The sequence below is a fragment of the Manihot esculenta genome, chromosome 13 (assembly GCF_001659605.2).
Source record: "Manihot esculenta cultivar AM560-2 chromosome 13, M.esculenta_v8, whole genome shotgun sequence".
NCBI lineage: Eukaryota > Viridiplantae > Streptophyta > Magnoliopsida > Malpighiales > Euphorbiaceae > Manihot > Manihot esculenta.
This window is the reverse complement of record NC_035173.2, coordinates 12,391,905-12,414,918: the sequence shown is the minus strand read 5'-3', so window position 1 is coordinate 12,414,918 and position 23,014 is coordinate 12,391,905. Positions and strand designations below refer to the sequence as shown.

At 33.1% G+C, this 23,014-nt stretch overlaps 2 protein-coding genes across 3 annotated transcripts; one reads left to right on the top strand and one right to left on the bottom strand.

Annotated features, from left to right (window-relative positions):
- Nucleotides 1-797: 797 nt before the first annotated feature.
- LOC110629433 (65-kDa microtubule-associated protein 3) lies at nt 798-6,876 on the top strand. 2 transcript variants are annotated; one of them, XM_021776401.2, is made up of 13 exons: nt 798-1,002; nt 1,583-1,670; nt 1,765-1,971; nt 3,133-3,372; nt 3,458-3,667; nt 3,748-3,903; nt 4,008-4,167; nt 4,256-4,407; nt 4,491-4,578; nt 4,795-4,868; nt 5,209-5,283; nt 5,442-5,733; nt 6,297-6,876. In XM_021776401.2, the coding sequence occupies exons 2-13, from the start codon at nt 1,599-1,601 to the stop codon at nt 6,647-6,649; spliced, it is 2,079 nt and encodes a 692-aa protein (XP_021632093.1). In that variant the 5' UTR covers nt 798-1,002; nt 1,583-1,598; the 3' UTR covers nt 6,650-6,876. The 2 variants fall into 2 exon arrangements, with proteins under 2 accessions (XP_021632093.1, XP_021632092.1); XM_021776400.2 differs by having other exon boundaries at nt 806-1,002; nt 6,177-6,876.
- A 1,529-nt stretch (nt 6,877-8,405) lies between these two features.
- LOC110630548 lies at nt 8,406-17,672 on the bottom strand. The gene is made up of 3 exons (XM_043949638.1): nt 17,179-17,672; nt 10,902-10,976; nt 8,406-10,757 (listed from the first exon to the last, which is right to left on the bottom strand). The coding sequence occupies exons 1-3, from the start codon at nt 17,189-17,191 to the stop codon at nt 8,623-8,625; spliced, it is 2,223 nt and encodes a 740-aa protein (XP_043805573.1). The 5' UTR covers nt 17,192-17,672; the 3' UTR covers nt 8,406-8,622.
- Between the last annotated feature and the right edge of the window lie 5,342 nt (nt 17,673-23,014).

Genomic DNA, 23,014 nt, shown 5'->3' with positions numbered 1-23,014 from the left:
TTAATTTTTTATAATTTCAAAATTTTTTACTCCATACATCTTTTTTTTAATCTAAAAATATAATCGTTATTTTTTCCACGCGTTTCCATTAAATATTTGTTAATTTATTTAATAATATAATTTAATTGTTATTTTTATTTAATCATATAAAAATATATTGTAATTATTATTATTGTTGTATCAAAATAAAAATTAGGTGGATTTAACAAAAATAAAAAATATATATTAAAATTGTAAAAGAAATTAAGGATTCAAGTGTTCATTGTTGTATGGGTTTATTTGGTTACTATGAGTATGTATTTTTTAATATAAATATTATTTAATTTTATAATTTTAAATATTTATATTATTTAATACATGTTTAACGTTGAAATCAATTAATTAATAATTTTTTTAACAAGAAAATTAAACAATTTTATTTTATCAAATAAAAAATATATATCAAATGAATAATTTTAAAATATAAACGATGTAATAAATTTTCAGAATGTCATAGTTCTTATAAAAATAAAAGCTACACTTCACGTTGGGCCTCTTAATCCTTACCTCTCACCAGATGTCAAATCGAGAGCGAGACGGTATGGATCCCGTTCTTTTCTCTCTCCTGAAGCTGACATGGCGTTGTGTTATTGGTTACCATACTAGATCCCCATTCATACACATCGTAGAATCTAGAGCGTCGGATTAAAAAGATCTATGGTCTATACTTAAACGTAATATGTAGAGTGGCCGCAGAGGATTACATCCGTCCGCTGAAGCAATTTTGAATTTCAAATCATCTTTGGTTCCAAAGGAATCCAAACTCACTATCATTAAAAGCAAAGCAAAATCTCAAAATCCTTAACACCCGCTCTTCTAACGGTCCATTTTTCCTTAAACGGCTCTGGTCTCTCTCAAATCTCGATCAATTCTTTTCCATCAACTTCAGACCTTATTTATCGCATTTTCTTGGAACAAACTCATTTTTCTCGAGAAAATTTACATTGAACTTCTACTGTTCAGGTTTGTCCTCTGATTCCACTCACATTTCTATTTCATTTTTCCTGTACTTGTCAATTTTCTATTTGTTTGCTGAGAAAAATGTTGAAAATAGCAAGAAAAAGTAAATCAAGTCAATTTCGTTTGTTTTTCGGAACTCTGAGATCATAGAAGAGTTCCACTAACTTCAACATCTTCTCTTCCTGGATTTTTCTGTCGTTATTCAAGAAGAATTAGTAATTGCTCGCTTGAATTATGTGGTTGAGCTGGAACTCAATGGTATACGCTTCTTTTCCGACAGTTGAAATAGGGAAACTTTGTGCGCTTAAAGATTTTAAATTGTTCTTACCGACAATTCAAACCTAATTTTGAGTTTCTGGACACAAAACAGCTACCAAGTGGAAAAGAGCAAAATATATTTCTTGTTCCTTTTTATTTTGTCAAATGTTTTCTGCAATATGGGAAAAAGGCACCAGCACCCATGTGTTTACTTGTTTGATTTGCTGTTTTCTAAATGTTGATTCACATGTAGTCAACGTAGATCTGAAACAGATAAATTAACTTCTTTTTTGTTTTTTGTTTTTTTTTTTTTCTTTTTGGGCAGCACGAGTTCTATTAACATGTCTAATGTTCAGAACGATCCGCTTCTGCAAGTGGAAACAACCTGTGGATCCCTTCTTTTTGAGTTGCAGGTTTATGGAACTTCAACATAAAAATACCATTTAGTCTTGTCGCTTCTACACTAGCTGAACTTTATGCTATTTTTCTGTTCTGTCATGAAATCAGGTCATTTGGGATGAGGTTGGGGAGTCCGATACTGATAGAGATAAAATGCTGCTTGAGCTTGAACAAGAATGTCTTGAAGTATACAGAAGAAAGGTGGATCAGGCAAACAGGAATAGAGCTCAGTTAAGGCAAGCAATTGCTGATTCTGAAGCTGAACTTGCGGCTATTTGTTCTGCTATGGGAGAGCGACCTGTACATATTAGGCAGGTTAGGAAATGAAATAATACTGAGCTTTTTACCCTCTTTAAGTTATGATTGTTAATGTGGTGTATTTACAACTAAATTTTGCTATCACAGTAATTTAAAAGCATTATGAAGTAGAATTTTTATTAATTTTCAAATTTCTATCCTGTACATATTAGGCAAGTTAGAAATAGAATGAAGTAACAATGAGCTTTTTATCCCCTTATTTTATGATTATTAATGTGGTTTATTTACAACTAAAATTTTCTATCATGGTCATTTAAAGACATTATTAAGTAGAATTTTTACTAATTTTCAAGTTTCTAACCTGCGCATATTAGGTAAGTTAGAAATAGATTGAAGTAATACTGAGATTTTTACCTCCTTTAAGTTATGATTAATAATATGGTTTATTTACAACTAAATTTTGCTATCATGGTCTTGGAAAGGAATTATGAAGTAGATTTTTTTTTTTTTTTAATTATCAAGTTTTATTGTTTGCATTACAGAAATGATTGGAATTAGTACTATAGAAGTATAATAGTATCAACAATATCTCATCCGCTGTAAAACTTCTTGTGAGACTAATCTAAGTTTGGAGGCATTGAAACAAATGAATTAATTAAAGTCTTTGGAACCTCAAAAATTTTCTTCTAGAATTCTGTATCTTCAATTCAATTTATTTGTGTTTATTTTTGTCAAATTCTATCAAAAATGGGAATTTTCAAATGGCTTCTAAAATATTAGAGTTCTGTAATTTTTCACTATAGTCTCACTTTATTTAAATATATATGATAAGATACAAACGTGAAATTCATTTTCAGATAAGTCCTATGGTGAAATCTATTTAACTAAAGTTTATATGCACCTGGTTACAAACAAAATGTTATTGCATAATATTGTAAATCTTTAAGACCAGCCTTTTGATGCAAAAATTTAAAGGGATGGAACTATTTTCTTTTTGTTTACTTTTTCCCCTGAATAACAAAGAATAACAATTTTTTCCTGTTTCCTCCGCTTTGGTCAGACTAGCTTTCTTTCTTTCTTTCTTTCTTTTCTTTTTTTTTTTTCCCTCTCTCTAAAGCATTATTTTATAAGGGTTTGAAGATTACATGTGTTGATGCGGACTGCTATTACCTAGGAATTGGGCTCTTTCTCTATTTCCCTAAGTCTGTATTATTTCAGGCTGATCAAAATGCTGGAAGCTTGAAGGAAGAACTTCAAAGGATTCTTCCACAACTTGATGAGATGCGGAAGAGGAAATTAGAAAGAAGAAATCAGTTCCATGAGGTTTTGGAAGAAATACAGAAGATCTCAAATGAGATATATGGGTCAGCTGCTCATTTATTCATTGATGAAGCTGATCTTTCATTGAGAAAACTTGAAGAGTTGCACAGACAGCTGCATGCACTTCAAACAGAGAAGGTTTGAGACTGCTTCCTTTCTCCTCCGTATTTAAATTATATTTATTAACTCTTAATATTGCTGATGTTCTCCCTTCTCTTTGCAGAGTGATCGCTTGAAGCAGGTTCAGGAGCATCTAGATACTTTAAACTCACTCTGCTTAGTGCTTGGTATGGATTTCCAGCAAACGGTTAGCGAGATTCATCCAAGTTTTGGTGATACTGGAGGATCCAGGAACATAAATACTGATGCAATTCATCATTTGTCTACCACAATACTCAAATTGCGAGATATCAAAATTCAAAGAATGCAGAAGGTAATAGTTGGGTAATTTTGAACTACATCGCTTCCAAGAAGTTTTAGTATTGACCAATATTGTGCTTTGGGTTATGACAGCTCCAAGATCTTGCAACTACAATGTTGGAGCTATGGAATTTGATGGACACTCCAATTGAAGAGCAGCAAATGTTCCAGAACGTTACAAGTAATATAGCAGCTTCAGAAAATGAAATCACTGAACCAAACACTCTATCTGTGGACTTCATCAATTATGTGGGTAGAAAAAGTTTAAGATTCATTTAAGTATTATTGTTATTTTAAACAGTTTTAATTCTCAGATAAATTTGGGTATTAATCTTACAAGAATTTACTTGCAGGTTGAGACGGAAGTCTCTAGGTTGGAAGAGTTGAAATCAAGCAAGATGAAAGATCTTGTTCTGAAGAAGAGGTCAGAGCTGGAAGAGATCTGTAGAAAGACACATATGATTCCAGAAGCAGATACTGCAATGGAATATGCCATAGAAGCGATAGGGTCTGGTATTTGTCTCGTATCTTGATGGCATTATATCGATCTAACTTTTAGTCCTTTGTAGCACTGTAGCATTTATTGTCCATACTTTTGCAGGAGATGTGGACCCTGCAAGTGTCCTTGAGCAGATTGAACTTCAAATAGCTAAAGTTAAGGAAGAAGCTTTTAGCAGGAAGGAAATCCTTGAGAAGATTGATAAATGGTTGGCTGCATGTGATGAGGAATGCTGGCTTGAGGAGTATAATAGAGTAAGCGTCCGAATCACTTCCTTTTATATATTTACTCCAACTTTTCTTAGTTTTATTGCTTAATTATCACTTGGTGCGTATAGGATGAAAACCGATACAATGCAGGAAGAGGAGCTCATCTTACCCTTAAGCGTGCAGAAAAGGCTCGTGCTTTGGTTAATAAACTTCCAGGTATCTGCCCCTTCCCGTATTGACAGCTTTCATCTGAACTAATGTACTAGGATCTTTTCTATTTAATTTGTGCTCCCAAGATATAGGGAGACATGGCTGAGCCTTATTGGTTGGACTATTTTGACCCGATCCTTCGACCCCCTGGCAACACAAAATTATACTATTTTAGATCTGGTTCACATCTCATTGTAAGTTGCTTTGTACATGTTGGTCCAGGTATGGTGGAGGCACTGGCATCAAAAACCATAGCATGGGAAAAGGAAAGAGGCATAGAGTTTTTATATGATGGTGTAAGTCTAGTACTTCTTAGGCTTGGTTTTGTTTAGAGAATCAGAATTAGATAAGAATGAATATCCTTAACCTCGGTACAAAATTGTATGTATTCAATGCTGTGGTATGACTATTTCACAACAACTTTTTTATGGAACTTCAAAAATATTCAATTACTGATGCAAAGTATAAATTCAAAATGAAAGCAAAAAATATTAATTCCATTACATGACCAAGGAATGATTATTCCATTGCATGAATCAAAGAAGTATGGGTCTTGACTGCTGGTTTCACCCATTTCTCTGTTGTCTAAAATTGTGAAAAAAGTTTAGCTGAACCACTTTTCAAAAAATTTTACAGATTCGCCTTCTTTCTATGCTTGAGGAGTATACCATATTACGGCAGGAGAAAGAGGAAGAAAAGCGGAGGCAGCGGGTATGGACCTGTCGTTTTACTCTAACCATACTGCACCTTACTATATCTTTTGACTAATTATTGCATTGGCTGACTCTGTTGCTTTAGCATTTTGTCGGGGATGCTTACCTGCGCATGATATGCCTAATTTCACCTTGTCTTGGCTGTTTCTGTTATAGGATCAAAAGAAATTGCAGGGACAGCTGATAGCAGAGCAGGAGGCACTTTATGGCTCAAAACCAAGCCCTTCAAAGACTCAGAATGTGAAGAAAGCTCCCAGAGTTTCAACTGGAGGTGCAAGCAACAGAAGGCTCTCCCTTGGAGCAGCAATGCTTCAAACTCCTAAACCTGATTTAACTCACTCCAACAAAGCTACACCACATGCACGTCCTGGAAAGAAAGTTGACCGAATTCACCAATATGACCCTTCAAATCATCGTCATGATGATGGCTTTGCAGTGTTATCAGCTGGTAAGTACTTTGACAATGTCAGATTCACCTAAGGAGTTCGTAACACAAAATGATATAATTGAAACTGAGCAATAACGGGATCAACCTTCTCCCTTGGGGACTAGAAAGAAAACCAAATGCTTCTTTGCAACTTCCTTTTGATTGTTGAAGATGTAGGTTCTGTCTCTTGAAGTTTTCTGTTGATATATCAACAATGTTTGCTAAAAAATGACACAAAAAGCCTTTATATACTGATTATACTTAAAAACAACAGCAAAACTTCTTGAAAGCAAAAAATTTTGTACCACAATAACTTGGAATATTCGTGGTTTCAAGAAAAGGAAATGAACATAAAAATTATGAATTTTGCCAAAGAACGAAGGTGATGATGTCTAATTTTTGTTTGGCATGATGGATGTTCTTTGTTTAATTATATTTGTAATTTTTCTTTGACTGTTACATAGGTAGGAGAGGTTCGGATATTGCTGGTCTTCCTGCTAAAAAACATTCCTTCAGTTCTGTAAATGGTCATGAAACAGACTCCCCAATGCTGCGGAAACCTTTCTCACCTATTTCTTCCACAGGATCATCAAAAGCCAACATCTTAGAAGATATGATCACAGCAAAAACTGAGACAACTAAGAAGACACTTGCAACCAATGAACAACAACTCTCCTTCACTGCTACTACTCCTTTGAAAACTTATATCCCAGATGAAGAGAACAGGACTCCAAAGGTTATGCCAATTCCTGTGCCGACAACCCCTGCAACATTGTCTATTCCAATGCAGACGGCGATGACCCCAGCTCCCCCTCCACCAGTCCCATGTGGTGCTGCTCCGGCAGAAGAGGTTCCTGATGAAATTGAGTATTCGTTTGAGGAAAGAAGAGCTGGATTTGTTCTTCCCAGAACTCATATCAAGTCAATAAAAGTTTGATGTAAGGTTGAGTTCTGGGTGAACTTGGAATGTAGCTGTTGTTATTGAAGGTTTGATTTTGTTGGTAATATGGGATAAGTCAATTTGGAATTGGCTGTTTTACCATTGTGTATATAGTCTACGAGAATTAAACGTGGACTAGATTGGTTTGTTTGTTAAAAATGTGATGCTGACAGAACAGAAGATTAGGTTTAGTTTCAATTCTTCTTATTATTGTTTTTCATTTGGCAGTATTCTTAGCTGAAATGACCTTATACTTTGAAAGGGAAACTTCCTTTATTCTTAAATCTCTTCATGTTAGAACTTGACTAGTTAATGCCATTTTTCATCAGTTTCATGTTAAAACTTTACCTCAAGGAGTAGTTTTACAACTATTAGAGTTTAATTAAAATATTAAATTGTCAAAAAAATAAATGAAATAAATAAAAAAGATATTATTAAAAAATATAAACATTTAAACTTAAATTTAAGTATTAAATAATCCCTCTACTTCAAACAAATGCAAAAACAATTCAGGTTAACCTTTATTTTCTCATCAATCAAACACCACTCGGAATCTTCTTTAAAAATTTTTAAAATATCATTAAAAATATATATCTGTGTATAAAATAAGTAACAAAATTCATAAAAAGCAGTAGCGGAATAAGAAAACTTTTTTTACGCTATGCGCATCCATCAACATGTATGAATGGAGTGTATAAAATATATAATAAAAATTAAAGATTAATAGAATAATAAAAAATATATACTTAAGTTGATAATTTAAAATTTATATAAAACTTTATATCATTAATTTTAGTTTTTTTAAACATGTAAATAAAATATATTTAGAAATTTAAGTATAAAATTTAATAATTAATTTTATATACTTTTTTTTATAATTTTAGTGCTCAAATTTTTTTCATAATATATAAATTATACATTATTAGAGAGTAATAAAAAAATCTAAGCGACCAATTACCTAAAACATTAAAAATTTACCATTCCTATTAATTTTTTTAAATATATAACAGTAATAAAATTTGAGAGATTAATTTATAAAAAAATTAACATATCTATTAAAATATTTTTAATGGAGAATTTAAAATTAAATTTTAATTTTTAATTAATGAGAAAAAGGGAAATTTCAAATTCTTTTCGTTGTTTTGTTGATGTAAAGACTTTATATATTTTTAAAAAATTTAAATTTAAATTTAAATATTTGTATTTTAAAATTTTTCATATTCATTTTGTAAATAAATTCTTAATGTTATTAAAATTTAAACTTAAATGGTTCAAGTGACTTCTAAAAAATTTTTGGTTGGGATTTAAATAACTTTTTACCTATTTTTTAAGAACGTAAAAAGCCTGGTGCCAATTTTCTGGTTATTCAATGTGTATTCCCTTTATAAATTAATACACATCTAAAATTGTGGTAAATCTTAAACTCCTATGAATGTAAGCGGATGGGAGTATATGTCCAAATCTGAACCCAGTTAATTTTTATCAAACTCATTTCATGCCCTACTTGTAAGGAGCCAGCTAATTAGAAAGAGCTGGACCCTTCCTTTCATACAGAAATAAAGATGTGGCCTTGTTGATTACAAAGGAAAAGAAAAAAAGAGTGGGATGCAAAGGAAAAGCCCACTTAGAACTCGTATTTAATTCTTCAAAAAGGCATTATTATAAAGGACAACCACAAATTTTAAAGAGATTAATTTTCTATTAACCTTAAAATGGAAATTAAAAGCATTAAAAAAAAACAAAAGAGGAAAGATTTGAGTTGCAACCTCCATAAGGACCATCTGTTCCTTTTTTCAGAGGAAATTTCCGTAAACAGGCATAGAAAGAAAAGAACCCAACAAAAAATGACAATACATCTGCAATGCACCATCTCAAATATATGCCAGTATTACAAAAGCTGGCAGAAGAAAATGATAAATGAAAAATAACCTTGTTATAATTACAAAAGCAAAACCCCTTCCGCATGGCCTCTAAACGCCACCTCCAGAAGCTCCTGAACACTCAGCAACATCCTCTAACCTTAACGTTACTGCTAATTCTTGCACCATTTTACCTCTATCTGCTGAGCCATCCACAGCTTTGTTTAGCCTTTTTAGCCAAACGTCGTAGTCCACAGGATATGGCGTTCCACAAAGGCTATCAATATAATCAGCAAATGCCTTTAGAAGAGCTGAAACCTCACCTAGTTGCTGTTGAATCAAACGCTTTGCCCAGCTTCTCTCTCTCCATTGCAAGGCAGATTCAATAGAATCCTGTTGCTGCATAGCCCCACCACACACAAAATAGAGGAGGTAAATAAGGCTTTCAGCATCAGATGATGGACAAATCTTCCCATGCTGAAGTGCATGGGACGAAGAGAACTGTAGATTTATTCCTGGGCTGTCCCTGTCTTCCAGAACTGCACGTCCCCAAGAAATTGGCATGTAAAAGAATCTGTTTCTCGCCCCTTGGGAGTCCATGACACGTATTATGTTCTCAGGACAAATATCACCATGTTGGACACCAGCCATTGTTGCACTTCTGAGAGCAGCTAGACAGTCTCGGCAGCACCGAACTGCCTCCTCAGAGGAAAATGAGTTATGCTGAGCAACTACAAAAGAGAGTTGTTCCCCAACCGGAGATGTAACAAGTATTGGCGTTCCGCACCATGGGTGATCGCAACAACCCCCAGGGCTCTCCTTCTGACATAGACCAGGATGCAAAATTCGGCCAGAGGCAATTATTTCTGGCAGATATTTGCTTGTAACTCCTTGCTGCTTCAAGATGTTTAGTACTTTTGTTTGCCTCTGTACTTGGTACCACAAACTCATATCTTCCCAAGATGGCTCTAGCCTATGTGGATGGGCTCCCACATATAAAGTCAATAAATCAGACGGATAATCTAGAGAAACAACACTATAAAGAAAACAGTTCCCTCCGACTAAAGAATTCTGAATTCGAAAACTTTTATGCCCCTGCTGCTGATCCTCCAACAGCAATACATCACCCTGCCTAAGCTTCAAGCGTGATGATTGTTTTCTAGAAGAATCATCACTCTGGCTAAGTTCTACAATCTCTCCTTGATGTCCCATTTGTTGGAAATGCACATTTTCACCTTCACTAAGGCAGCACTCTAACCTACGCTTCTGAAGACGGAGACTATGATTTGAGGCCAATGAAGCTACTGATTTTCTTGGTGGTCCATTCCACTGGACAATGGAATAGAAAGTTGCCAGAAGGACTTGCAGAGTTCCTATATCCCCCCAGTTTGGGTTGCCTAACTTATTCCACACGCGGTCAACAGGGGAAACTCTAACTTCAGCATGATATTTGATCCAATCAATAACAGATTGATATGGATTAGATGACTTCATTTCAAGTGTACTAAGATCACCTCCAAGCTTCACCACACCACCAAATTTAGAATCAAAAACCAAAATAAAAACAGATCCGCTGTCAATTGTGTGGAACTTGCTCAAACTCCTAGCAACTAGTATATGAATGCCATAGAAGAGGGCTTCACATATGCAACTGGCAGATAATTTCAACTCATCACCTGATGTTATATCTGGTCTAAATAAGGAAAGCTCCACAACTTTGCCCCAATGAACTTGTGAATCAGTCCCAATCTTTGATATCAAAGCTAAACCAGAAAGATCTTCAAGCCTTCCCCTTGATCTTGCCTTCTGTACAGTGTAAAATTTTGATCCAGGACGGCAGGGACAGGATAAGAAGAATGGCAGTGGCCCATTTTTGCGCCAAAATGTACGCCATAGACCATTCACAACAGCATGAAGAAAATCTTCTATTGCAAAATATTTATCTTCTTTTGAATCATTAGAAGCATAAGGAGAGCATGGCATACGGCATAGTTGCTGAAACAGCACCCCCTCCAATGCTAAATCAAGCTTGCACAATTTGTCGATTGAGAATGGAGACCTGAAAGACTGGTCATTGATTGTATCTGCATCAGTATTTTCCAATACCCAATCTTCAAGACTATGTTTAAAGAACTCAAGGTTGTCAAGTTTCTTTCCATAGTCTTTCAGTGCCTTGAGCACTCTTCTAGAAGTAGGAATGAACTTGCTTGAAGCAGAAATGCTAGATACGCTGCGGGTAGAGACAACTGCATCCAACAGAAATCCATCTCATATAGCTGTGAACTTTTACATGTAGCAGAAAATACACAAATGGATACAGTAGAGAACAAAGTGCCTTCTCAAGTATAATGAGAGAAGAAAAATTAAAAGATTAATCAAGTATTACAAACCAGAACTAGACTTCCTGAAACTTCCATTCAAACTCTGTCCCGGAGATAAGTCCTCCAAAGCATTTTGTGAAAGCCCTGAGCCATAAAAGTCCCGTTTGTGAATTTGACAAAGAAAAAAAGGAAAAAGGAGTTTGTCAGAACAGCAGGAAATTGATGGTAAAATTTAAAACAAAAGTTTTAACAAACTAATATTTTGTTATATAGTGGAGAGTAGTTTATGAAAAAGGAAAATAATTCCTGCAAAATAATAAAGATAACAGAAAGAGAATATAATTCCAAAACAATATATTTTTGCTTCTGATACATACCACCATGCATTCATTTAAATCAGATAATTGACAGTAAAATTGGTACTTGGAAGGCCCAAACAAATTATGGAGAACATGGTTACCTCGTACAGTTGTGTACCTAAATTAATACTATATATGATCTCTAACATTGGGAGAGCACTCATTCCTCTGCTACAGTAGAAATCAAATAAATGATATTTTTTTTTTTGTTTTCAAGAATGTTCCCTTTGAGTCAGCTATATGCTTGATGCAAGCCATTGTATTTCTTTGTAAAGTTTCAAAACTGCCAATATTTCTTTCTTAACAAACTTTTTTCTCTTTTTTAACCAAAAAAATAAAAATAGAAGTAAAAATTCAAGTGAATTCATTAAAAACATCCAGTGGGGCAAGGGAGGAGCACAATATACATCCATATAAAGCAGTTATAAACTCAAAATTGCATAATTATGCATGAAAGTTGAACATCTGAGCAATCTCAGTACCATGAATCACTGTCCTTTTCGGAACTACTATCAGAAATGCAATTACTTAGCAGCAGATAATTTATGGAATAAGCAAAACGGCAAAGATATACAAACTCTAACAGCAGGAGGTAAAAGTACGAGGGTTAGAAGCACATGGTTTGTTTAGCTATTGATGAACTACTGTCCAATGAGTGCAATAAGTTGAAATGCATCAAATTTAAAGAATTTTTATGCTTAAAAAGATGAGACAAACCAATCACACTTCTTAAGAAAAACCACACCGAAGAACATCAAATTTAAGTTTAACTATAAGTTGAAATTCAATACAGAATTAAAAATCCCTGATGGGCTGATTGGCTAGATCCCCATGCCAAATCCATTACATTAGTAAAGAGTTTCAACTAACGCTTGGTAAAAAATCTGGAAATTAAAAGTGTCGATTATTAACATCTCAATTACAAGAATTGTCTAAAATAACTGTTGAATTAAACTGTTAAACCTCATGTTTCAATTTAGCCTTGAACTACCACAAACTTCCATAAGTTTCTGCATTTGATTTCCATTAATAAATACTGCAGGCACAGCTACTGTTAAATTTCAATCCCTTACATGAAGGTACCTTTACGAGAAGTCCAGATATCTTACATTATAAACAAATAATGTAAAAACAGTTTCGCGATTAGACAACAATCTAAATGCATCATGATCTCCTCTTCCCAAAACTTCCCTTCAAACTTTTCCTGGGAAATGTGTATAATTTCTTGAGAACCTAAATGACCTTAATCGTTAAATTAAAGGATCAATTATGCTAATGGCTGTTACCTAATAACTGGCAAAGCATTAGGCAGATAAGGAAGTTAGAAAAATCAAGAAAAGTAGGCTAGAAGTTGGAGGGAAAGTGATTACAGTTTCTGGTGGAACGTAGAGAATGAAAGGTGCTGTAAGACTATTGTAGCAGTCATTCTAATATCAAGAACCAATAGCATTCTTCTCTCCTTTTCTTCCGTCTTTTCTCTTTTATAACTGTTGTTAGGATTTCTATCCCAACAGAGGCCTGATGCAAAATCTGAAGCTTATGCCAACACACCAATATATATAGCCTTAACAGAACATTTTACAGATTATGGTTCTGCAATTAATGAATTGCAAGTGATCTTTCAGTACAAAAGATAGACAAATACATAAAGTTGTGCAATACTTCCTCAAAAGGAAAATAATAATAGAAGGAATAAAACCATGGTGGCCAGCATTATTCAGCAGTCGGCACGTAGTACACATCCCACAATGGAAGTACTACGATCACAGCATCTGATATGATATATCAGTTTGCATTGAGATCACCAAAATGCTATAATGTCATCAACTTAATATTAAAGAAGACGAGAAGGGAAAAGTTACATCTAAGTTTAGAAAATTGCTTGTGGAATCATATAATACAAACAACTAGATATCCACCGAGAACAATACTGAAGCAATCAGTTAATCATCATCCATATATTGGGAAACAAAAATCAGATTTTTAATCCATGAGCAATGCAGAGACATGAAGTATTTGATCATTTAAAGGCTAAAAGGACAACATGTATTTAAATTTTTTTAAATCCACACCTCCAAAACATCTGGTCATTTAAAATCTATATTACAAGTCACCTAACTTTGATTTTGTTTCAATAAGGTCCGAATTGCCAAATGTTTGTTGATATCTTTGCCACAATTTGATATGGACCAAGAAATAGGATAATCAAAGATAGAAATGTGTTAAAAAAATTTTACTTGATTACCATATAAAACATTTGGCAACAAAGACCTTATTGGAACAATCAAAACTTACAATTTGAAATTTAGTGGAAACTAAAATTTAGTGATAACTAATAATTTTGATTACTGTAGATGAAACTAAGCCAATATTATAAATCCAATTACTCATCATAAAAAAATATATAACTAAAAGAAAATGCTTGGGTCAGAAAAGATAAATAAAATATCTAAACATGAACACACAATCTAATGAACATCAGAATCAACAGATAACAGGCTTTAAGCAAAATTTTATCTATAATTTCAAATATTCAAATAAAAAAGTCAATACCATTAACCATGACAACAGTTCAATTAGCAGAGGAAAAGTAAGCGAAAACACATAGACTCACAGACAGAGTAATCAAGAAAGACATTCACATTATCAGCCAAAAATCTGTCACCTAATTCATGGTGACAACTTGACAAAATGCAATAGATAATCATGTAGGAAATGGGACAAATTTCAAAGTCTTGTATGGGGACTTCAAATAAAGTACCATTCAGCACCAATATCGAAAAGACATCTACACAAATGACAAGAAGCGGTATAGTGGGGAACCAAAAAAAAAACAGAAACAGAACCAAAAACAAATAGCAAGATATTTTGAACTACTGGCACCAAAGAACAAATGGAAAGCAAGAAGAGTAACTTTCAAGCTAGTTAAAAGACTAGAAAAAAGGGGCTACTTCCACATCCATGTTTGCTAAAAAAATTTTTATTGAGTAGACCAGAATTCCCTCATTCCCTTCAAGCATAAACCTAAATTTCTCTTACCCAAATTATTATGTACATGACTTAACCAAAAACTCCTAATCTGGAGAAACAAAATTGAAATTTCGTAAAATTTACAGAAACATTAAATTAATTAATTATTACGTGTTCAGCAACTAGAATGGCTAAAGGAAGAATCATAGTTGTGAATACATTCTCTCCTGTATGGTTTTCAATCATATTTAAGACTCCAATATGGGTTTCAGTACCCTTAACAATCTTTCATGTGCATGTTATATATACATGGAGCATCAAGGTATGGGAGATATGAAACTTCAAGTTTTGAACTCCCAATATCTTGCATTATGAAGTAACAATATTGGACTACCAGCCCAGTAGTCCTGTAGCCATAACCTTCCATATGAGACTCCTATAAACACATGCATTAACACACACAATTGGGGAGCTCCTATAAACACATGCATGCACACACACAATTGGAGAGACGGAGCCTTTGAAAGACCTTAGTCAGTAACAAGGACTTGTTGTGAAGCTTAACTATCACATGTCCAAACATCTCATTTACTGTAAGTGAAGTTAGTTTCTTCAAGCTCCTCAACACGGTCATTGCAATACAATAATTTGCATCATTAGGTCTTCAAAGCATCTCTAGGACAATGTATGTGGCATGAAGTTAAATAGCATAAATAGATTGTTGGGTATTCCACTGTAGACTAGGCAGGTTCTCCCTCAAACAAATTTGTACGGATATTCTATCCTAATTGGAAGAAATCTAATACCCTGGAAAAATAAAGCAAGATATAGTGGCTAGATCAAGTGCAAAAGTAGAGTATCAAGTGATGACCCCGGACACTTGGGACTGTACTGTTAAAGCAACTTCTTCAGAATTAAAATATGGAGGTTGTTTAAATGAAGCTAATTTGTGAAAATGAAGTGACGCTGGATAATGTTTAATAATAATAATAAAGACAACCATGAAGATAGACTACCACTTCATCAAACAGAAAATTAAGTTCGGACATACTGTTACTAGTTTTGCAGCGTAAAATGACCAGTTAGCACTTGGCAGACATTCTTGCTAAATCTTTCAGAGGAACTAAAATTGATTGCATATGATATGACATATAATATAATGCCTCCAACTTGAGGGTGAATTTTTAAATAATTACTGTAACAACGCTTTAGATTCGAAAATGACTTTGTTACCAGGAAATTTTGCTTTATGCCTAAATAGTGCCTGTAAATATACTTTTCCTTTTTAATTTTCTTCCAACCAGAATGGTTAGAGGGAAAAATAAATTAATTTACTCTAGATCAAAAATTAAACTATTTACTCTAATCTTCCTTCTCTTTCTAATTCTTCAAAATTGATTACTCAAACTAAAGGATCACTAAAAAAAATTTGTCAAAGAAAAAGGGAAACAACCATAATTACTGACAAACATTTAAAATAAAATAAACCTTGTTACCTAGCTAATCTAAAATAAAACTCTATATATATATGAATGTTGATGCTTAAGGATTACAAAAAATGTGCCACCAAAATTAATAAGGATACTTCAAAAATTGCCAAAGTGGCATATTAAAAGAAATAATCCCCTAGCTAGTTTATTTCAAAATTTAAAATTAAATGGTATATATCTTTATATATTACGTCAAATGCAAAATTATATTGGCTATATTAAAAATATTATTTATTAAAACTTAAAATCAAATACATTGCTCATTTCTCTTAAGTGTAGGGATTATTAAAATCTCGCTCTTTTTCACTTATAAAAATTTCAATTAGAAGAAAAGAGTGAAGATCAAATAAAAAGCAGAATACAAAAATGAGGATTACAATTTAGACCTGGAATAGCTAAAGACATATTACCTATTACCCGGGTTTGATTCCCCATATCCCTGACCCTCACCTAAAAAAAATATTAAAATTTAAGAAATTATTGTGATTTATTTATTTATTAATAATATTTATTGAATATTAGCACAATATTTAAGACATTTTTTAGCATACTTTTGCTTTTTTTAATTATTATATTGCCAAAGATATATATTGTTATATTCTTACGAAAAAATATTTAAAGGAAAATAATTAATAATCATTAAGAAATAAAAATTTAATTTGATTTTGATAGGCGTATAATTATTCTAAATTTTAATATGACTATGAATTGTATTTGATGTAATTAATGAAATTTTATAATATGACTATGAAAATATAAGCAATAAATACTAAATTGTATTATTAAAATAAAATATTAAATAAGCCACACAGAGCGTGACCAGAACGAGTAGTAGTACCATATGAAGTTTAAATCTGCCAAAACGTCCCATTAACTTCAACTAAATAATTATCAAACTTCTTCCTGACAAAGCAATAGACAGAAAGAACCTAAAATAACATCCTAAAATTACAAAAAGAATCGCAACTAATTCAGGAAATCCCAGAAACTTTTAATTCCATAAACATACAAAAAAAACCCAGAAGCAAAAGAATTGCCTATAAAGAGCACAAGTTTAAGAATCCAACCAGCGCATTGAATAAAAGGAACTCGCAAAATAATCAAATTTTAAGCAACAATAAATTCAGACTCTATATGGTTAGCTTCTTTTTCCTTGTTTTTTTTTTTTTTTGGAAGCAAAAGTAGAAGAGAATGTTAGATAACAAAAGGCAATAACGAAAAAACAAATAACTGTATTTTAATTTTAAGAAGTAAAAAATTAATTCCTTTTAAAAACAAGTAATTTTTTTCCTTTTTTGCATCAATATCCATTGATCGGTTTTTTTTTTTATTTTCTTGTATAACCCCGATAATAATGTATCAAGATCTGCAGAAGCAACAAGTTGGACTGACGCTTTACTTTATCTTTTTTTTATAAATATTTTTAATAAAAAAAATTCCTAAAATCCATTCTTCTTCCACGAAATCCTTCATAACAGGTCACATTTTTAGCTTAACAGCGGAGAAAGAGGCTTAGTGAGATTTTACCTGCTGAGTTCATAATAAATCACCGGAAAATCAAGAATGGCTTGTCGGCATTTCACCAGAAACGAGTCGCCTCTGCTCTGTTAATCACGCCCTGCTACTGTTGATCCTCGCCGGAAACTATAACAGGAACAGAATAAGCAGGCGACTCCTAGGGAAACCAACCTCGGAGATGCATTAGCAATCTAAAATCGGCTGCAAAACTCTTCAACTCCAAGTTCTCGATCTGATTCTTGCGTTGGATTTTACAGCGGAGAGTAAACACAAACGGGGAATTTGCAAGCATGTGAAGTAGGAGGAGTTTGGAGAAATAAGTCTGGTCTCGCCGGCGGAAGAAGGCGCTGCTTTTTGCTTAATTCCGGCAGAAGAAGACTCAATGGGTCACAAAGGGTGGTCGATGACTAACTGAGAATAATAGAACTACAGAAGGAAGCGACGCTCTATTAAAGCTGAAAAAGACCTTCGGTCTTCGGCTTTTCCTTTCTTTCTTTCTCCTTTCTTTCCTTTTTTTTAAGAAAAATATTTATTTAATATTTTTAATTTTATTTTTTTCCCTGTCCCCACTGCACCTTCTAACAATCTTGCTCTGCTATTTTGGCAATGGGTTGCCACAGACGAATGACTCTGCTTTTCTATTTCTGCTCACGCTCCATTCCTCCGCGCGTGTAATACAGTACATTGTGGAATAACCACGTTTCAAAAGTCTTCTGAATGAGCTACTCCACACTTTGACTTGTTTTACTTGTCTTATTAGGAAGAGAACGAAGCATTGTATTAATCGTTTGGTTTCGGATTAATGAAACTAAAGAGAATGCAATTCAAAATTTATAATTTATTAAGAATTTATGTTAAAAATAAATTTAAATTCTTAACTTCAAATTTAAATATTCTATCATAATAAAATGAATTTTAAATGATTTTTTATTTTTCATTATTCAACTTTTAAAATAAAAATTTGTTGAAAAGCTAATAATTAGAAATAAAAATAAAAATTCAGATTAATTTTAACATCCGAAAAAAAAAAACGTAAAGTTTTGGTATGAGTGATGAGTTTGGTTTGGATGGTTTATACTTTCTCTTTTATTTCTTTTATATAACCATCATTTTATTATAGCGCCATATATCGTTATTATATAGAGTCGTACATACGAACTTATATGAGTTCTCACCATCAAACAGTCATTTAATTCTTTTTCGATATTCATACTAGTAGGAGGTATAATTGTGCATGCTCCTCTATTCTTCCGTCACGTTAAATAAGTTAAGTCCCTATTAGTCTGACCTGCTCGATCATAAATTGAGTTACACATTAATAGACCAACTCGTATAGTGTGCTCTCCTCTACTCTTCCATCACGTTAAATAAGTTGGATCCCCTTTGATAAGTTCGGGTTCCGTTTAGTCTGACCAACTCGATCGTAGACGGAATTGCGCATTAATAGATCAACTCGCATAGTGTGTTCTGATAAATTTTAAGTATGATTCTTCTATAAGAATTTGACTAAAATTTGAGTGTTGGTGGTCAATGGATCATTAAATTTTATTTAATTTAAATTTTATATTATAACCCAACCACTCACCTTTAAATAATACAGAAGTTTTAATGGAGTTTTGAATTAAAATAAACAAATTTTTTTTCTAATAAATCCAAATTATGTATCCATTTAGAATAAATTTAGATTCATTGTGTCCCTTAAGAATAAATCTAAGATTTTCTCTTCCTATTTTCTGTCTTTAGAGAGTTTTCGTCTTGCTTTATTTATTGCAATATTTTTTAGCTTTTGATAGTTGAACATACAAAGTAGAATATTGACTGCTTTTGATTAAAGATTTATATTAAGGTTTTCGTTGAATTTAAAATTAAATTAAATAAAAATATTTATAAAAATAAAATAATACTGAATTAAAAGAGAAATTAATTTGAACTTTTTTATTTTTTAAACTTTATTTTTAATTTTTTAAAATTTAATTAAAATATTTCAAATATTAGTTGGAACATGATTTCTCTATATTATAAAAAAATATGGTATTACTAATTAATCGGTTCAATTTTATCAAAATTTTTTTTACTACAAAGAAAGCGAAAAAAAATAATTAAATTTTTAAAAATTAAAACTAAATTAAATCAAATAAAAAAATATAAAATCAAATTAATTACTAAATTGATTTGATTAGATTGATATTTCCATTTAAATTGAATATTATTCACCTTATTTTAAACTTTTTTGTGGATATAGAAAGTTTCTAAAATTATATTATTACAAAAATTTATGTTGTGTAAATAATAGAATATTATTATCTTCTATCTAGATGATATCCAAATAGAAGTTTTAATTATTGATATTTGCATTCTTTTTTGAAAATATTATGTTTCTTAAAGGCAATACATATGAGAAAGATCTAAGCAAAGTTAGCCAGCCAATCTGCCGAGAAATTTGCTTAATTAGCTGAAGGAGTTCTAAACCCTAACCAAATGTTAATCTTGAAAGAGTCCTCTAACTCTATTAACCAAAGAAATGCAACAATCAGCTGGTGAAGAATAAATATTTTTTTTTATTTATTGGTCATATATTTTTTTTTTATGTTTTGCAGTACATAATTTCAAATTTTGGTTTGATTTACTATTTATAAAAAGAATAAATACTATCAATAATGCTGATGTGAATGTGAAGAATAAAAATGTATATGCTTGAGAAAGAAAATGCTATACAAGATTAAGAAAAAAATTATGTATCTTCTATCTATGAAACTTTGTTTATTTAATAATTAGATTAAATAGATGGTGTTATATGATAAATTAAAAAAATAATTTAGAAAACGAAAAATAGAAAAGCTCCAAAAGAATTTGAATTCTTTAAAGCGTCTCATAAGAAAAAGGATGAGAATTCAAAGCATCTCATAAAAAAAAGAGGATACTTGTATAGATGATAATATGAGAGTTTGATAATATATAAATAACAAGACCGTTTAAAATCACGACATTGGTATGCGGAATTCAAATATCATCTGGTCTGATCGGGTAGCAGAAAAACCTCTATTACATTTATATTGTCTATATCTATTGTATTTTCAGCAGAGACCTGGTCGGTGGGGTTGTATTCAGTCTGCTCCTCCTTCTCTGGGAAGATATCATCAATCTAAGTGAAGTCCTCAGTAGGAAAGTGCTTTACCAGCTCCTTCTTGACTGATTTTTATCCTTCAATAAATATCTCCTCTCCCTGAGCTACCGTCTCTTGATGTTTGGCTTCCAACTCAACAATCTTGTCAGAGGTGGCTCAGTTCTCCTCAGTTTGAGATTGTAGCTTTTGGACTTGGCGTTGAAGGATATCCACTTAGTCCTAGTGTTGGCCTTGTCCATGTCCACTTGGAGCTTTTCAACAGACTCCAATGTCTTTTTCATTATGGTCTCCACTTCCTTTACCTGAGACTTCAGTCTCAAGCACTCCTCCTATAGGAGATTTTTATTTGTCTCCTATTCTCCAAACTCTCGCCTTAGAGCCTTGTTATGCTCCTTGGCCATGTAAGCATAGAAAGCACTCTCCATTGCAAAATGGATGATATTGTTGAAAAGGTCGTCTCTCTCGACCTCATTCAAGCGGTGGCGGTCCCCAGGCCTTAGAGCGTTCTTTGTGATGAGGACTGACAGATGGGGTTCCTCGAGAAGGGAGGTCATTCGAGTTAGTGCCGACGCCAAATGCTGGATGCCCCAAGGCCATGCAGCTCTAACCCAGCTTCTTCTTGTGAAGGATCAGCTTGAAGAGGGATTATGCAGAAGTACCCCTTAAAGAAGACTCGGGTTGAGTGGGGGTTGGTTCCTCAATTGCAGGTGGGGGAGGGGGAGGAGGAAGCATGATGATCTCATCCGCCCGGCGAGTTCAATTAGGAGGAGGACTAGATGTCTCAATAGCAGCTTTTTTCTTACGAGCAGCATGCGCCGCCTCAACAAATTTATTTTTCTTTCTAACCATGCTTGCACAGAATAAAAAGTAAGTAAGTAAGGCAGTTTTAAAAACAAAGAAAATAGGAAAGAAAAAGTACCCTGCTCTGTAGTGTGGAAAGTATTTTCCCGAAGGCTTTGAAGATTGGGCGGGTGAGGAGCCCAAGCCTGTTCCACCTGAAAATGGCTATGCCAGGACAAAACGGTATTCGTCACTGCCATGTTAATGTCTACTATCTAAGTCGAAGCCATCCTTTGGAGGAAGTCTAAAACCTCTTCCTCATCCTGTCGTGGCTGGACCTATCCAAAACCCTCGGATATCCTATGACGAAGGATAAAAAATTTATTTTTCTAGCGCTTAAGCGAAAAGGGTATCCGGTCAAAGAGAATTTGATGCTTCTTCCGGTGAAGAACCAGAACTCCTCGTTCTTCTAGGTACCCAGCCGGTATAGTTGAGAGAATAGAGCGACACTCGGCTCGATTTTATTGTTAAAATAGAGGAAGCGAAAAGCCACTAGAATCCTCCAGTTGTTGGGATGCAAGGGCGACTGCAAGCTTATGGAAATGGAGGACCTCAACGAAGAAGGGGTCCATGGGAAACCAAAGACCTGCCTTTAATTGTTCCTCCTAAACTATGATTGTGTCCTCCGTAGGGATTTGGTCATCCACACGAATACGCAGTTTGGGAGCATGAACTCGAAAAACTTCTCAAGATATCTTGTAGTGATTATACAGACAGTCCACGTCCTTTTCTATTAACACGGATGAGATGTCATCCACCAGAAGACTGTTGTTGTCATGAACCGCCTTCAGCGGGACAATAGGAGCTAGAATGCGGATGGGGTCGCTAGAAGAAGAGTATATGGTGGAGTTTCCACCAGAAAAAGACAACAAAAAGGAGATATTCATATTGGGAAAAGAAACAAAGAAATACCTTAAGTAAAAGTAGTGATAGAAGTCTGGGTGGTCGAGTGTTTTTCAAAGTGTAGAGGTCAATTAAAAGCAAAAGTGGTAATTGGAGGAGAAAAAAGGTTTTTATATCATGATTTTGATGGCAGGTTTTGAATGCAACTCAAGAGACAAGGTAATAATCATTTGTGGCTAGGAATAGACGAAGTGACGCGAGCATGAAGAGTCAATCTAGACATGCCACGTGTCCAAGGTTATGAAGACAATTGTAACTTTAGAATTTAACTGTAACCTTAGAATTTAAAGTATCGAAAACCAGTGGGAGACTTTTGATGTGACATAATGATCGTCTAAAGTAGGTCATGAGATGTCACCATCAGACAAGACCACATAGCAAGAGTCTAGTAAGCTAACACACAGTCGCAGAAGTCCCACCCACAGAAAGAAAGACAAAAATATCGTAACACTCGGCGCTCCACCAAGGCTCGCTCTTTTCTGATCAGGTCGAGTGTTCATGAAAAGTTACCATTAACGGATACAATTTAGAAAATCTCAATTATACCTATAAATGTGGGATTCCTATCCACTAGTCAGATTTCCAAAAAATTCGATAATCAATCCCATCTCATTACAGTATAAAGGTAAATATGCATAGAGATCAATGTATGCATCTTTACATATTCGTTATAAGTTAAAAACAATTCATTATATTTACTCATTTTATCAATTTACTGACTTGAGTGTCAGAATGACTATCCATAGGCACCAACCACCTTATATCTTCTATTTTCAGAGCAATCAATCCCAATTTAGTTCTATTTTTAATTTTATTAACGGTTAATTTTTTAAATTTAATTTATTATTTTATTATAATTATGATAAATTTTAAAAATTTAATTTTATTATTTAAAATTTAAAATTTTAGATAAAATAAATGTTTGAATTTATTTTCCAAAAAGCTAAATGATTAAAATCTGTACAGTTTGAAAATATA